Source organism: Rhinopithecus bieti, unplaced genomic scaffold (genome assembly GCF_001698545.2).
Source record: "Rhinopithecus bieti isolate Rb0 unplaced genomic scaffold, ASM169854v2 scaffold_2454, whole genome shotgun sequence".
NCBI lineage: Eukaryota > Metazoa > Chordata > Mammalia > Primates > Cercopithecidae > Rhinopithecus > Rhinopithecus bieti.
Genome location: NW_016803843.1, coordinates 1,048,059 through 1,064,438, shown reverse-complemented (window position 1 = coordinate 1,064,438; position 16,380 = coordinate 1,048,059). Strand labels below are relative to the sequence as shown.

General features: G+C 39.3%; 2 protein-coding genes across 2 annotated transcripts in view; one reads left to right on the top strand and one right to left on the bottom strand.

Moving 5' to 3' along the window:
- Positions 1–2,520: 2,520 nt before the first annotated feature.
- Positions 2,521–3,096, bottom strand: DHFR2 (dihydrofolate reductase 2). The gene is given in 2 exon segments (XM_017855127.1): positions 2,521–2,649; positions 2,652–3,096. Coding segments are annotated over 2 exon segments (561 nt in total). The 3' UTR covers positions 2,521–2,533.
- A 1,241-nt stretch (positions 3,097–4,337) lies between these two features.
- The window catches only part of NSUN3 (NOP2/Sun RNA methyltransferase 3), a 63,800-nt gene continuing 51,757 nt past the window's right edge, over positions 4,338–16,380 (top strand). Inside the window, exons 1-2 of the mRNA XM_017855115.1 lie at positions 4,338–4,723; positions 6,048–6,157. Of these exons, the coding sequence (XP_017710604.1) occupies positions 4,712–4,723; positions 6,048–6,157 (122 nt within the window). The 5' untranslated portion in view covers positions 4,338–4,711. The remainder of the gene's footprint in view (positions 4,724–6,047; positions 6,158–16,380) is intronic.

The following is a 16,380-nucleotide window of genomic DNA, read 5'->3' as shown; positions in this document are numbered from 1 at the left end:
GTGGCCAGGCTGGTCTGGAACTCTTGGGTTCAAGCCATCCTTTTGCTTAGCCTCCTGAGTAGCTGGGACTACAGGCATGGGCCATTCCACCCAGCAAACCTATTAATATTTTACTGTTTCTTTGTAAAGCTAGCTCCATAGCTGGAATATTGTCTGTGTTAGATCCTATTTGCTGGATCCGTATCATTCTCTGGTTTGTGTACTCCTTAATTTTGCTGGAGTATTTTCTCCAATAGCTTCCCAAGAAAGGGTACATGTAACCCCTGAGTCTTTGCTTATCTAAACATGTATTATTTTACCTTCATCCTTGATTATTTGGCTGAATATAGATTTATCAGTTGAAAATAACTTTCTAGAATTCTGAAGGCATGGTTCCATTGTTTTCAGATTCTTTNCTATTATTTTAAGAGAAGGGATCTCACTGTGGTGGCCAGGCTGGTCTGGAACTCTTGGGTTCAAGCCATCCTTTTGCTTAGCCTCCTGAGTAGCTGGGACTACAGGCATGGGCCATTCCACCCAGCAAACCTATTAATATTTTACTGTTTCTTTGTAAAGCTAGCTCCATAGCTGGAATATTGTCTGTGTTAGATCCTATTTGCTGGATCCGTATCATTCTCTGGTTTGTGTACTCCTTAATTTTGCTGGAGTATTTTCTCCAATAGCTTCCCAAGAAAGGGTACATGTAACCCCTGAGTCTTTGCTTATCTAAACATGTATTATTTTACCTTCATCCTTGATTATTTGGCTGAATATAGATTTATCAGTTGAAAATAACTTTCTAGAATTCTGAAGGCATGGTTCCATTGTTTTCAGATTCTTTTTTGAGACAGGGTCTCTTCTGTCACCCAGGCTGGAGTGCAGTGGCATAATCACGACCCACTGCAGCCTTGAACTCGCCGGCTCAATTGATCCCTCTGTCTCAGGCCTCTGAGTACACGGGACTACAGTTGTGTGCCACAATGTCCAGCCAATTTTTGTTATCTTTTGTAGAGACAGGGCTCCACCATGTTGCCCAAGCTGGTCTCAAGTATTCCACTCGCCTTAGCCCCACCAAAGTGCTGGGACCATAGGCATGAGCCACCACGCCTGGCCAGTTTTTAATTCTCTACTTCTTTCATTTCTCAAAGGCATCTCAAACTCAGTGGGCCCACAACCAAAGTCAAACTCCATCAGAATATCCTGCTACTTCCAACTTTAAAATATATCTTAAATCACAATTGCTTACTACATGCAATCCTTTGGTTCAAACTACCATCATCCCTCACTCGAACTTAGAATTGGTTTTCCTGCTTCTGTACTTTTTTAAATTATAAAATATTTCAAATAAACCATGTGTGGCTTTATACATTTTACTAAAAGAATGAAGATCTGCCAAGTGCAGTGGCTGACGCCTGTAATCCCAGCACCCCTGGAGGCCAAGGCAGGAGGATCACCTGAAGTCGAGTTCAAGACCAGTCTGACCAACATGGAATGTCCCCACCAAAAATACAAAATTAGTCTGGCATGGTGGCACGCACCTGTAGTCTCAGCCACCCAGGAGCCTGAGGCAGGAGAATCGCTTGAACCTGGGAAGGCGGAAGTTGCCGTTAGCCAGGGTTGCACCATTGCACTCCGCCTGTGCAACAAGAGTGAAATTCTGTCTTAAAAGAAAAAAAAAAAAAAAAAAAAAGTACGAAGAGCTTACATACTTAAACATGGAATTGCTTTAAGTGCTTGGCATTCACTGTTCCCGTACATTCCAGCAGCTTCTTACAGCAAACACCTGGGACTCCTTATAGAGTAGCTGGAGTACGTTCTGGCCACACACAGGACAGGGAGCTGACAACCAAGGAGTGGGGGATTAAATACTCCAGCTTTCTCCCCTCCGTTTCCCTGCATCTCAGCAGTATGGAGCTTGTTACCAATGAGAACCTCACTGACTTTGAACTGGTTTTTACCTTCTCAGTTCCATTTCTCCACACTTTGATGACTTCTGGTATGACCTAGCAAATAAACTGCTTTCACTGAAATTTCAGTCTTTGAATCTGCTTTGGGTTCCCCAATCTAAGACAGAAATATATTCATTTTCCCATCACTGGACTTCAGGTTGTTTTCGGTTTTTCACTGTTACAAACAAGGCTGCAACATTTGTCTACAAACCTCTGGATATACACGTAGGAAGCTTTCGGTATTTCCCACCAGTGAAACTGCTCAGTTGAAGGGTATGTGCATCTTCATTTTTAATAAATAATACCAACATTAGAAAAGTCCGACAATGTCAAGCACTGGCAAGTGCCACATGTGATGGGTGTGGAATGGCAGCTCACTGTAGCAGGTGCTGGGGACTCAGTCGGGGTCTTGGAGAGACACTAAGTTATAGCAAGAATGTTTCATAAATGGTATCTGATATAGTCAAGATTAGTAGGGAATAAAAACACGTTGCTTAGAAATAATTATCCATAGATCTGAAGTCAACAAGTCTCTTTTCTAATGTAAAAGTGCATACTTTTTTCAGAGGGAGGGAGAACAACTTAAACCAAAAAACACCTTCATATTAATCACTCTTCTCATATACTTCAAATTTGTACTTAATGCCTTTCTCCTCTTGGACATCAGAGAGAACACCTGGGTATTCTGGCAGAAGTTTATATTTCTCCAAATCAATTTCTGAAAAAAAGTGTCACTTTCAAAGTCCTGCATGATCCTTGTCACAAATAGTTTAAGATGGCCTGGGTGATTCATGGCTTCCTTATAAACAGAACTGCCACCAACTATCCAAATCATGTCTACTTTATTTGCTAATTCTGGTTGTTCAGTAAGTTTTAAGGCATCATCCAGACTTCTGGCAAGAAAATGAGCTCCTTGTGGAGGTTCCTTGAGTTCTCTGCTGAGAACTAAATTAATTCTATCCTTGAAAGGTCGATTCTTCTCAGGAATGGAGAACCAGGTCTACCTACCCATAATCACCAGATTCTGTTTACCTTCTACTGAAGAAGGTGTGGTCATTCTCTGGAAATACCTGAATTCATTCCTGAGCGGAGGCCAGGGCAGGTCCCCATTCTTGCCAATGCCCATGTTTTGGGACACAGCGACGATGCAGTTTAGCAAACGAACCATGACAGCAGCGGTTAGCACCTCCGAGCTTGCTGGCTACACCAGGAAGCCAGGCCAAGACTGCCGCGAAATTCCTTTCAAATTATTTTACATGTCCACATTGCAAATACAATACCACTGTATTAATTAATTGCAACATTCTGGAATAAGCATAGAAAAATAAATTGTATAAAACATGTAAATATATAAAATATATTTATAAAACGTAAATTTATAAAATAAAAAATAGAGGCTGAAAGTTTAGACCGACTTTTCCACAAACATTAAACAGATTGGCATCCAAGAGATGGCATCATTTCATTCCTGAATAACATTGTCTTTTGTACCAAATCTAAATTCTAATAAGATGCTTTTTTTAGGTGACTTGGAAACTTGTTTAAAGAAATAAATATATTAAGCTTCAAATCAGATTAGTGGGAAATACATGTTTTTACATGAATATAAGACTTGTACATATAGCATGTACCTATACTGATATGAGCATCAAGGGACAACTCAAAATGATGATTATTAAATATCAGGGACCATATCAAGCTGATTTTTTCTAATTGCTGATTGTTGCTACAAATGATAGTTACTGAAGCATGAAACCAAAAGAGCAAATAAACTCTTCCTATCAAAATAGGCGTAATAAACAACTTCCCTGAAGAACCATTAAACTTCGCTCCTTGTAAAGGTGAATTAGGGAGGCTACAGTGGAGGAGCCTTTTGGTCTTCATACATTTGGTATCAACGCGATAAAAATCACAATGATAACAATAGTGAAAATAATAGCAGCAGCTAACATTTGGGCATTTACTGTTTCCTAATCACTGTTGTAACCGCTTTACATGCGTACTTCAGTTTAATCATTTAACACTCCCCATTAAAAGGAGAGATTATCCCCATGGGCCAGTTCTGGGGAAAAGCATGACTTAATTTCTTTTTCATTACATTCCACCCTTGTATCCTTGGGTACTGAATGTCTAGGCTAACAAGGGTCATTAGATTTGGTAGATTAAGTCAGTAACTAGCTTCGCTTTTAGAATATTTTAAAGCAGTCATCATACAACATAACCCCAAAATTCATTCTTTTATTGAGCCCCAGCAATACACAGAGTGTTTAGCACAAAATGCGACTATCTTTTTATTTCTTTATTTATTTTTAGAGACAAGGGCTCGCTCTGTCGCCCACGCTGCAGTGCAGTGGCACGATCACGGGTCACTGCAACCTCAAACTCCTGCTCAAGCGATCCTCCCACTTCAGCATCTGCAGAAGCTGGGGCCACAGGCGCGCGGATGTGTGACTTTCTAAGGTCCAGCCGCCCAGAGCTGCGCCGAGCAATCCAAGTAGCGAAAGTCGCTTTGACCCTGTCCCGCTTCCTCCGCGTCCTGGGAAGTATCAGCGTTTACCAGCTACCGGAAGTAACTGCGCGCGAAATCTCCCGCGGGACTTACGCCTCTTCGACGAGATTTCTATAGCGCTGACAATCAGTATCTCGCGAGAACTTGAAGAGGAACCGTGAGAATGAAAGTGGGTGCCCGCTTATCCCGGAAGTCAGACTGTTCTTTCAGGTCAGTGGAGGCTTTTTGATGCCGATTCGCGTATACCTCTTGTTTGAAAGCTCTCAGCTGGACAATGCTGACCCGGGTGAGGCCTGGGGCCTGGCTGGGTACCTCTATCTGAATTAGACGCTTCTGGACGCGGCCGAGGTGGCGAGGGAGGGTGCTGGACTGGGGGAACATCACCTTTGTTCGTCCACTCGCGAAATCAGCGTTTCTTTGGCTTTACTGTCAAGCCCTGAAATAATGCTGAGTGCAGTAATGCTGAGTCCCTTCCGTACAGCTCGCAGACTTCTAGTACCCACTGCCTCCAGCTCTTGGGGGGCTGAGATTTGTTTTCTGTGTCTTAGCGGTATCCCGGGAGCTTAGAACAGTCTGTTACATAGTAGGCATTGAATACACTTTTCTTGGATGAATAAATGAAACAATTGCAAGGAAGTTTCACGAGGAATTGGAGTGACTTTTTTCCCTCTAAATTAACTTTTCACTTTAAAATAATGAAGAGTTGCAAAGTTAGTACAGAGTTCTCAAATGCCTTTCACCAAGTTTTCTTGATGTCAACATCCACGGTGACTTGTTAGTTTCATTTAGAGACAAGGTCTTGCTCTGTCACCCAAGCTGGAATGCAGCTGCTCCATCATAGCTCATTGCAACCTTGAACTACTGGGCTCAAGCGATCCTCCAGCCTCAGCCTCCCTAGTAGCTGGGACTACAGGAGCGGGCCACCACGCCTGGCTAATTTTTTTTTTTTTTTTTTTTTTTACTTTCTGTAGAGACAGGTCCTTGATATGTTTGCCAGTCTGGTCTTGAACTGAGAAATGATCCTCTCGCCTCTTCCATGCAAAGCATGAGCCAGCTGGAGTACAGTGGCGTGATCGCGGCTCATTGCAGCCTCCACCTCCAGAGTTCAAACGATTCTCCCACCTCAGCCTCCTGAGTAGCTGGGGTTACAGGCGCCCACCACCACTCCTGGCTAATTTTTGTATTTTTAGTAGAGACGGGGTTTCCCATATTGGCCAACGTGGTCTTGAACTCCTGACCTCATGTGATCCTCCCGCCTTCCCCCTCCCACAGTGCTGGGATTACAGGGGTGAGCCACCCACCCAGCCCCTACAGTGACTTTTTAAAATTAATTTTGTTCCTTTTGACAGTTTACTCAGCCCCAGTAGATTTTGTTTTAACCTTTGCTTCACATTTGGAAAATAATTATTGGAAAACCTTGCTTTTCATAAGTAGGTAATGTAGTACAGTTTTGGTACATGTAAGGTATTGCTTCCATTTCAAGAACTAGTAATTATCCAAAAAAAGTGTTCTTGTCTTGAAAAAAAAAAAAAAAGACCTTGCTAATGTTGACTTTCAATAAATTTGTAATAATATCACTGTATGTCAGCAACTTTTTCTTATCGTCATAGCTGAAAGCAAAATCAGAGGGGAAGCTTGCAAAACAGATTTGCAAAGTTGTGTTGGATCATTTTGAAAAACAGTATTCCAAAGAACTCGGAGATGCCTGGAATACAGTAAGGTTAGTATAATTCATCTCAATGCTTTGTGATGAAACAGACAAAGTACAATATGTAGTCCTCCTTTTTGTGGGAGGGATGCTATAAGTATAAAAGCCAAAGGAATCTAAATCTGGTTGCCCTTTCCTACTGAAGCTATAGAAAGGAACAACTAAGAAGAAATAGATTGAATCATAGCATGAGGGAAAGGGGAAAGAAAACTTTGTAGGGATGGTAAGCACAAATTGTTATGCCTTTGCTTTGAGCAATTGCTTTTATCCTTGAAATAGGAATGCCCACTTGTTTGACAGAATTAATTATACTGTGAAAGAAAAACCATAAAACTTGGAATAATTGACGGGTTTCTGAAATTTAGAAGATAATACAACAAATCTTTAAGGCCAGCACTGTTTTATCTTAGCCAAAGGTACACTTTATTCGGTAATCATATTTCTTTCCTATGTCGATGGCTGGGTATATTTTGAACACGTGCATATACACCCAAAATTATTTAAATATAAAAACAAGGAATGTTTAATGCATGGAAGTGAGAGAAATGTGATGTGTCTGTTTGGTAAGCTGCTGTTAATGTGTGGGTTACTGTATGGGTTCTTGACATTGAGTGCCTGATACACTATATAACACTTTCTGGAATACAGAGCAAGACCGTCTACATGTCCAGTTTACATGCCGTCTAGTTAGTCTTTATGGGAGAAGTGAGGAGATGGCTGTGGTTACAACTATATAAACTAATTTGTGAATACTGTGATCCAAGTATCTAACAAAGCCTGAGGATACCAGCAAAGGCCTGAAGGGTAGCTGGGTCTTGGCGACTTATAGGATTTACTTAACAAGAAGAACTAGACCTTCTAGGTTGAGGGAAGAAGGTGCACTGTTCATGAAGTAAGGGCAAAAGTCCCCTACATGTTGCGTGAGGAAGAAAGTTTCATGGCTACAGATAGTATCTGGAACTTGGTCCAGACTAATTTTTCAGATGATTGGCTTGTCCGTTTTTTTCTTGGATCAACTTTTAAGCATTTCTCCTTTCCAAAGGGCAGTTCTAAACATTTTTCTAAAACTAAGTTTTGGCTAATAAAGATCACAAAGTCTGAGGTGATTCCGAGATAATTTTAGGACAATTAAGCTGTTATAGAAAGTGGTAAATGCTGTGATATGCAAACCGTTTATATTTGTGGGTTTTATTTCAAAAGTATTGAAAATCTTCAAACGGGTATTTTCTGTCACAGTGATGAAAAACTGGATAATAAAGTATGTAATAAATTCATGAGGTTTTCAGTATACAAAGGTACTCAAGTAGAGTATCCAAATAACCAAACACTTATTGCATGCTTACTGTATGCCAGACAATGCTGACTTACATCATCCTCAAAACAAACCCGTTAAGAGTTTAAGTAACTTGCCCAAGTTCACTCAGCTAATAAATGGCAGAACTGAGACTTGTGCCTAGGTTGTCTGACTCAAGAACTCCCACAGCTCATCCTTGTTCTATACTGTCTCATATCTGGGATGTGACTAAAAAAAAAAAAAAAAAGACAAGATTTCAAGAGGTATTTTTTTTTTTTCTGTAGACTTTGTAGCAGTCTGGCTACTCATATTCTATAATGACTTATTTTTCTACTTAGTGTGCGCAGAAAGTCATATACTTTTATTTGACTCTAAACAAAATGAGCAATGAACCTGAAATCCATTTAATTAGCTGTGCCTTCTGCTTCATCTACCCTATTGTTGAGTTTTCATGGTAATTTTAAGTTTTGCATAAACACGCACTAAATTTGCCATAGGCAAAAATAAAGGTTTCTCAGCTTAGGAAGTAGTCTGAGCGTGGAAGATGGTATGGGGAAATAAGAACAGAATGACATATTTTGTTTTTTAACTGCTTATTTGCAAGACATAATGTACTTGTAGAGTCTACTTCCAGGGAAAGTCAAGTGCTTTTTTTTTTTTTTTTTGGCCTATTTAGAAAGTATTTTATTCAATATTTTTAGTTTCCTGTAGTAGTGAGGAGTATTTAGTATTTAGTTTTGCTCTTTTTTAATAACTTTTCTTGTCTAGTCATCCTCTGAGCAGTCCTTTAAAATTGAAGTTTACCTTGGTTCAATGTTTGCTCTATTTGTTGCCTTCATGTTCTCCTCAGGTAAGCCCATTCGTGGCATGACTTTTATCACTATGCTGTCATCTCAAGCTGTGAGGTTCTTCCCAAGATTCAGTCCCATACTTCTGTTTTTTTAGCAACTTCAGTTACTTGGCAAACTCAAAAGTGTATTATTATTTTTCCATTCCAAACCTATGTTGCCTTTACTACCTGCATATTTTATCTGAATTAAGTGTATCACCATCAGTCTGGTTTCCTCCTTTCTTCTCTATACCTTCACTGCCTTTGTAGTAAAAAATGAACCTTATATAAAAATAGGTCTGGCGACTGCCCTCAGCTCCTGGGTGGCAATCTCTAAGCCCTTGGAATGTCCTTCCTGGTAAGTGTGTCTTTGTTTACCTGGGTGTTGAGGTTACACCTGATAATCTAATGATGTGATTTATGTTGCGGCCTGGGGTTCACAGGTGTCAACTCAACATCCAGAAGGGCTTGTGACTAAAAGCTGTATGGACAGTCAATCATATGTACGTGACCAAGCCCCAGTAAAAAGTGGATACCAAGGCTTTGGTGAGTGTCCCTGGTTGGCAGTACTCTTGTGCATACTGTCATACATTACTGCCAGCAAACGTTAACCTCGTTGGTGATTCCATTGGAGAGGACAACTGGAAGCTTCATGCTTTGAGTTGTTGTGCATTCTGCACTGTGAGTCTCTTCCTGTGATTGTTTTTAATCTGTATGCTTTTGTTGTAATAAACTGTGACTATAACTGTGATTATAACAGCTTTCAGTGAGTTCGGTTGTGTCCCAGTGAATAATCAAACCTGAGAATCATCCTGGGAATCCCTGAACTTGTAGTTGGTGTCAGAAGTGAGAGTTGTCTTAGAGACTAAACTATCCTGCCCCTTCTTAATTTGGATCTTTTTTAAAAAATGCTGTACTGCTGCCATTCACTTAGACCATCACAATCTCTTATCTGGCGTATTGCAACAGCCATCTCTAGTACTTACCTGTTTGCTTATTTTAGCAACCACTTCTGCTTATTCCCAGTTTTTCCAGTGTTTGTGTATTAGGCATTGTGCTAAGCAATGAGAATACAAAAATGGACTGTATATAACCTGCCCTCAAATACATGTATGGTTACTTGGATAATTAATGGATACTTAATAAATGTGTGATTAATGTAAGAGTTAATTAGAAATCTTGATTAACTTTGGAAATTATACATGTACTTTACAGAAAGCAAAACAAGCAGAACGTATAAGTCTGAACTGTCTGCAACATCTTTTTTTTTGTGGACACTCTTCTCACTGACCCAGAGTTCACATACAGAGAGGTAAAACAATGTGTACCAGTCAATGTTGTAATCACTTTGTGAATAATAACAATCCTATGTACAACCCTCTGAAATAGTTACTATTTCCATTTATAGATAGGCAAGCTGAGGCACACAGAGGTTAAGTAACTTGCCCAGGTATACACATCTCACACTTTAACTTGCCCAAGTATACACATCTCACACTTTGAAGAGCCTTGAGAGTTTGTTTTACCCACTCTGTCATGCTGTTTCTCAGGGCTACCAAATTCCATTGTGCCACACCTTGAGTACAAACCTCCTTTGCTCCCCAGCAGTCTGCAGTACTATGTTTGGACGAAACATCTTATGTTTCTGGGCAGGCTCCTTCATGCTTTTGGGACTGGCTATGCTGTTCTGCTAGGAATGCCTTTTTCCCTTCTCCCTCTGTACAGTAGTGTGTGTTCAGATCCCACCTCTGCATCTTGTAGCATATGACCTAGGTGAGTTAATATCTCTGTGTTCCACTGTCCTCGTCTGTAAAATGGGAAAAAATAGTATCTATTTCATATAATCATTTTGGAAGAGAAAATGAATTTATGTATATACAATGTGAATGGAATGTTGTTTGACGTATAGTAAGGCCTTCATATGCATTAGCATTATTTTTGTTACCATGATTAACCACTTCATCAAGCCTTCTGTATGTCCTTTGTATAAATTAGTTTTGCCCTTCATGTATCCATTGCATTTTGTGGCTAGAGCTATTGTAATTCTTTCAAGGTCTTATTGTTATAATTTACTAACGTGCTTATCTTTTTCCTGACAAGGGAGGGTTTTGAAGAATCAATACCTTAAGACTTGGGCAAGTCTTCTGCTTATTCCCTGTTTTGGCAGTGTTTGTGTACTAGGCATTGTGCTAAGCAATGAGAATACAAAAATGGACTGTATATATCCTGCCCTCAAATACATGTATGATTACTTGGATAATTAATGGATACTTAATAAATGTGTGATTAATATAAGAGTTAATTAGAAATCTTGATTAACTTTGGAAATTATACATGTACTTTATAGAAAGCAAAAGAAACAGACTGTATAAGTCTGAACTGTCTGCAACATCTTTTTTTTTTTGGACACTCTCCTCACTGACCCAGAGTTCACATTACAGAGAGGAAAAAAAAATACACACAATCAGATAATATTACCATAATCTGTGAGGGGTGTAGTCCCAGGTGGTTAGGGAAGAGAGAAATGAACTAGTATCTAGATTTCTATATTGTCCTATATGTTGGCTTTACACACGTTTTCAGCCTTAATCTGTGCAAATCTCTGTAAAGAAGTAACCTTTAGACCCTTTAAAGTCAGAGGTTAGAACAATTGATAGGTATCTTGTAGTTATGGCAAATTCAGTCCTGTGATTTAAAAGTCCACACCTTTTCCTATACCTTCTGTGCTGCTGTGAAGGATCTGGAGTTGCATCCTTCCAAATGTATGCTCGGATCCCGTAGTATGAAGGACTCCTTATGTTCAGGATTTTTAGCCTGTTGATGCTCCACCAGAAACGCAAAGGATTTCCTATCTGAGGTGCAGTGAATACCAAATCTGGACATAAATTGCGCTTCTATGAGATACAAGGAAGAGCCTTTGCCAGAATAGAATAGGAAGCCATCAGCTCCTCATTAGCATCTCTGAAGAATAAAAATAAAGTGACTCAGAAACATACTTTGGTGCATTTCCATAAATTGATTTATTTTTCATTTCCAAACAACTTTTAAAATAGTTGAATGAGCACCCTCTAGTGGATAATAATAGCACTAAATCAAGGGATTTCTCTTTTTTAGCTATGGAAATTTAAATAGGTTCTGTAATCTACAGGGTTACATTAGTTGTGTTTAACAATCTCTAGATTAAATGATATTTTTCATCTTCATCACTAGGAAGGAAGGTAGCGTGGAGAGTAGAATAGTAGGAAAAAAGAATAAAGTCACAGAAAAGTTGAATGAAAATTATACTATCAAATAATAATTTGATAGTATAATTATCCAGTAGTATCATTATCCAAATGATACATTATACAGTGTTGCAAGATTTTAACTTAACTATCTTTTAATTTTTTAATGCTTTAACTTTGTTAAAATAGTAAGTAGTTCAGAGAGCCTTGAATCAAAACTCTAATTTTACCAATTTACTGTGGGATTTAGGCCCCAGGCACTTAGCCAAGGAGACAGAGAAAAATAAGTCAAGGTTCCCATATAAACGAATTAGGGAAATGGGTAAGCAGGCAGGGTGACACAGTGTGATATGTTAGTTTAGCTTTATTAACTGTTTCTCAAACTTCAGTTATTCCTGTGTACCATCTGTCCAGTTTTACTTAATATTTATTTTTTTGGTCAGTTTTAATATTTTTCTTTTGTTTCTTAGGAATTTAAATATAAGCTAATTTTATATCATTATCAGTAAATAGATGTGCCTAGCATATAGTCGACAGACGGTGTATTTTTAGAGAATGAATGAATGTTGACAAGAAGATAATATACGATGGTTTACACCTGTAATTCCAGCACTTTGGCAGGCCAAGGCAGGAGAATTGCTTGAGGGCGGGAGGATTGCTTGAGGACAGGAGTTCAAGACCAGCATGGGCAATATAGCAAGACCTCATCTCTAGAAAAAATAAAAAATCAGCTGGTTTTGGTAGTGCATGCCTGTAGGCCCAACTACTTGGGAGAGTGAGGTAGGAGGATCGCTTGAGTCCAGGAGCTCGAGGCTTCAGTGAGCCATGATCGCACAGCAGTATTGCAGCCTGGGTGACAGAGTGAGACCTCGTCTCTAAAAAAAAGAAGACAAAACAGACTTAGCATATTGGAGGGAAGAGCAACAATGAGTAAGAAATAGAAAGACTTTCCAAGGGGGTATATGTAGGCTCAGGCAAGTGACAGCAGTCAGTTTTCAGATCCTCAACTTTCATGTATTCTCTTTCAGAAAATTACTCTGCCCCTCTGTACGTAAGGTGGTACATATTCTCCTTTCCCAACCTGCCTTTCCCCAATTTTCCTTCACCCTTTTCACAAAAAAAAAGGCACACTTGCACCATTCTGGCTTCTATGCCACGTTCCTGCAGGTATTCAAAACCTCCATGTGCCAGAAACGATTGGAGTGTCAGTGTGAGAAAGCAAATGACTAACAGATTCTCTGACAAGTCAGATGGTTTCCAAGTTTTGCTTTCAACAAAAGTAAAGGAGCCTTGATTGAGATGTCAGCTAACAATTCATTTAAGACATTTTTGATGATAGCTCGCTAAGTGATTTGGGAATATAACTCCAAAAGAATTCAAAGTAAGAAACATTGCTATAACAAAATATATTTAATTCTCATCCACTTATTTAACTGAAGGTTTTCTCAGCTCTTATAAAACACAAAATAGGCTTAAAATGATGTTAAATCCTGACTGATTTTATTATAGTAAGAAGTAATATTCATTTATGAATATATGGAAACAAAAGCTTATTTCATTAAGATATCCATTTCTTATCAATTTTTACTTTTATGTTTATAAGTTGTTCTGATGGGTTTTGTATTAATAATATTATTGATCCCTGAATCCAGAAGTTACCATTTTAACACTTAGAGATTTAAGATCACGGGAAAAACAAATTTAGTATATACACATGTGTATATGTGGGGGCTAGAGAAGTGTGAGAGGGTGATATAAAGATTTCAAGCATGAAAATGTATTAAGATGAAGTTATATGAAGTAGAATGTAAATAAAAGAGGAAACGAGCCGTGTAACATTTCCACCTGTTAAAGATGAGTCAGTCTGTGAATTTTTAAATGGGTGACGATGGGTATCAAAATCATTCTGATATTTAGATTCCACTGGGCATATATTAAAAGCAGTATAATTTGTATTTTAAAATGTCAGTTTTTACACTATGCTGGAAATTGCATCCTTTAAACATATGGTGAGATTTTAATGTCAACTTAAAATGTGTTTTTTTTTCAAAATGATATCGGTGATGCACTAGCAAATTTGCAGGTCACTGACCTTGTGTGTCTCCAGTTCTGCTGGCTGCTGAGGTACTTGCACTTCTTCTTACCTGGAAGACCAGTAAATGGAGCAGCTTCAGACTAACTGTGAATCTTGGGAGAAGGCCTGGAGTGTGGCTCCTGGCCTCTGTTTTGTAGAGTCATCTAACATACATTCCCTCTACTGACTGCTAAGCTACTTGCCCATCCGTCAAAGCTTTGGATTCGGAAGCCACTTCCCTCCAGCCCCAGGGTAGCAGCCCACCCAGTGCAGGCACAGGAGTGGGTGTGTGTGTGTGTGTGTGTTGTGAGGAGGAGAATGGAATTCAGTGGCAGGTGTGTGCAAGGGGAGCTGCAAGAATCATATTAATACACAGCTTTGCTTTCTCAGGGCTAGGAAGCACCAGCCTGAGCAGCCTTAGGAGTCTCTTCAAGAGTTGGTCTGTTGCAGCTGCTTCTATAGGCAGGATGTGTCTAGCTGGTATCATTGTTAGAGACAAGAGGGTTTCAGGGAGGTCAGGGCCACTTGCATTAAGTGACGGTTGGGGTAAAATTCTCTTTCCCGCCCCCTTTTGTCACTCTGTGATATAGTACCAGGGTCTCACACTTTGGGAATCACTCCTGTGAGGCTTGAAAGTCAGTCTGATTTTGAATCAGATACTTCTGCCTACTAGCAATGTGACCTCAGGTAAGTTGCCAAATCTCTAAAAGCCTCAGTTAACCTCTAATATAGGAGTAAGAGCTGCCTCTCTCAAGCTTGTTGTGATGGTTCTATGATATAAGCATGCAAAATGAACATTGTACACATCCAATCAGTAACATTTATTAATAATGATATCAGAGTATGGTGGAGGATGTGAACTGGGTGGTAAGTGGAAAGGCTTGCTTGGAGAGAGAAAACTCCCGGAGTTGAGAATGGGTAAGTGAGAGAGGAAAGGTTATTCAGGGAGGTTGGGGGGCGGGGCATAGTTTATATGGAGACCAGTAAATGTTAAAGAAACTTGTTACAGGAAATCTATATAGTTCAGTAGGGTTGGGTGTAGATCATGAAAGATCAGAAATTTTGCTTGTTCTATTTAGGCCTTATTCTGTCTAGTCATTAAAGAATGAGATAGAATAATTTCTGAAGAGTTCTGCTTCAGTCTGCAATAAGTACATGTCTTTATTATTATTATATTTTAAGTTCTGAGGTACATGTGCAGAATGTGCAGTTTTGTTACATAGGTATACCCATGCCATGGTGGTTTGCTGCAACCATCAACCCATCACCTACATTAGGTATTTCTCCTAATGCTGTCCCTCCCCCAGCCTCCCACCTCCTGATAGGCCCCAGTGGTGTGTGATGTTCCCCTCCCTGTGTCCATGTGTTCTCATTGTTCAGTTCCCACTGATGAGTGAGAAGATGTAGTGTTTGGTTTTCTGTTCCTGTGATAGTTTGCTGAGAATGATGGTTTCCAGCTTCATCCATGTCCCTACAAAGGACATGAACTCATCCTTTTATATGGCTGCATAGCATTTCATGGTTTATATGTGCCACATTTTCTTTATCCAGTCTATCATTGATGGACATTTGGGTTGGTTCCAAGTCTTTGCTATTGTGAATAGTGCTGCAATAAACATACATGTGCATGTGTCCTTATAGTAGAAGGATTTATAATCTTTTGGATATATACCCAGTAATGGGATTGCTGGGTCAAATGGTATTTCTAGTTCTAGATCCTTGCAGAATTGCCACACTGTCTTCCATAATGGTTGAACTAATTTACACTCCCACTAACAGTGCAACAGTGTTCCTGTTTCTCCACATCCGCTACAGCATCTGTTGTTTCCTGACTTTTTAATGATCATGATTCTAACTGGCGTAAGATGGTATCTCACTGTGGTTTTGCTTTGTATTTCTCTAATGATCAGTGATGATGAGCATTTTTACATATGTTTGTTGGCTGCATAAAAATCTTCTTTTGAGAAGTGTCTCTTCATATCCTTTGCTCACTTTTCGATGAGGCTGTTTTTTTCTTGTAAATTTGTTTAAGTTCTTTGTAGATTCTAGATATTAGCCCTTCGTCAGATGGATAGATTGCAAAAATTTTCTCCCATTTTGTAGATTGCCTGTTCACTCTGATGATAGTTTCTTTTGCTGTGCAGAAGCTCTTTAGTTTAGTTAGATCCTATTGGTCAATTTTGGCTTTTGTTACCATTGCTTTTGGTGTTTTAGACATGAAGTCTTTGCCCATGCCTGTGTCCTGAATGGTATTACCTAGGTTTTCTTCTAGGATTTTTGTGGTTTTAGGTCTTATGTTTAAGCCTTTAATCCATCTTGAGTTGATTTTTGTATAAGGTGTAAGGAAGGGGTTCAGTTTCAGTTTTCTGCATATGGCTAGCCAGTTTTCCCAACACCATTGATTAAACAAGGAATCTTTTCCCCATTGCTTGTTTGTGCCAGGTTTGTCAAAGATCAGATGGTTGTAGATGTGTGGTGTTCTTTCTGAGGCCTCTTTTCTGTTCCATTGGTCTATGTATCTGTTTTGGTATCAGTATCATGCTGTTTTGGTTACTGTAGCCTTGTAGAATAGTTTGAAGTCAGATAGCATGATGCCTCCAGCTTTGTTCTTTTTCCTTAGGATTATCTTGGCTATATGGGTTCTTTTCTGGTTCCATATGAAGTTTAAAGTATGTTTTTCCAATTCTGTGAAGAAAGTCAATGGTAGCTTAATGGGGATGGCATTGAATCTATAAATTACTTTGGGCAGTATGGCCATTTTCACGATATTGATTCTTCCTATCCATGAGCATGGAATTATTTTCCATTTGTTTG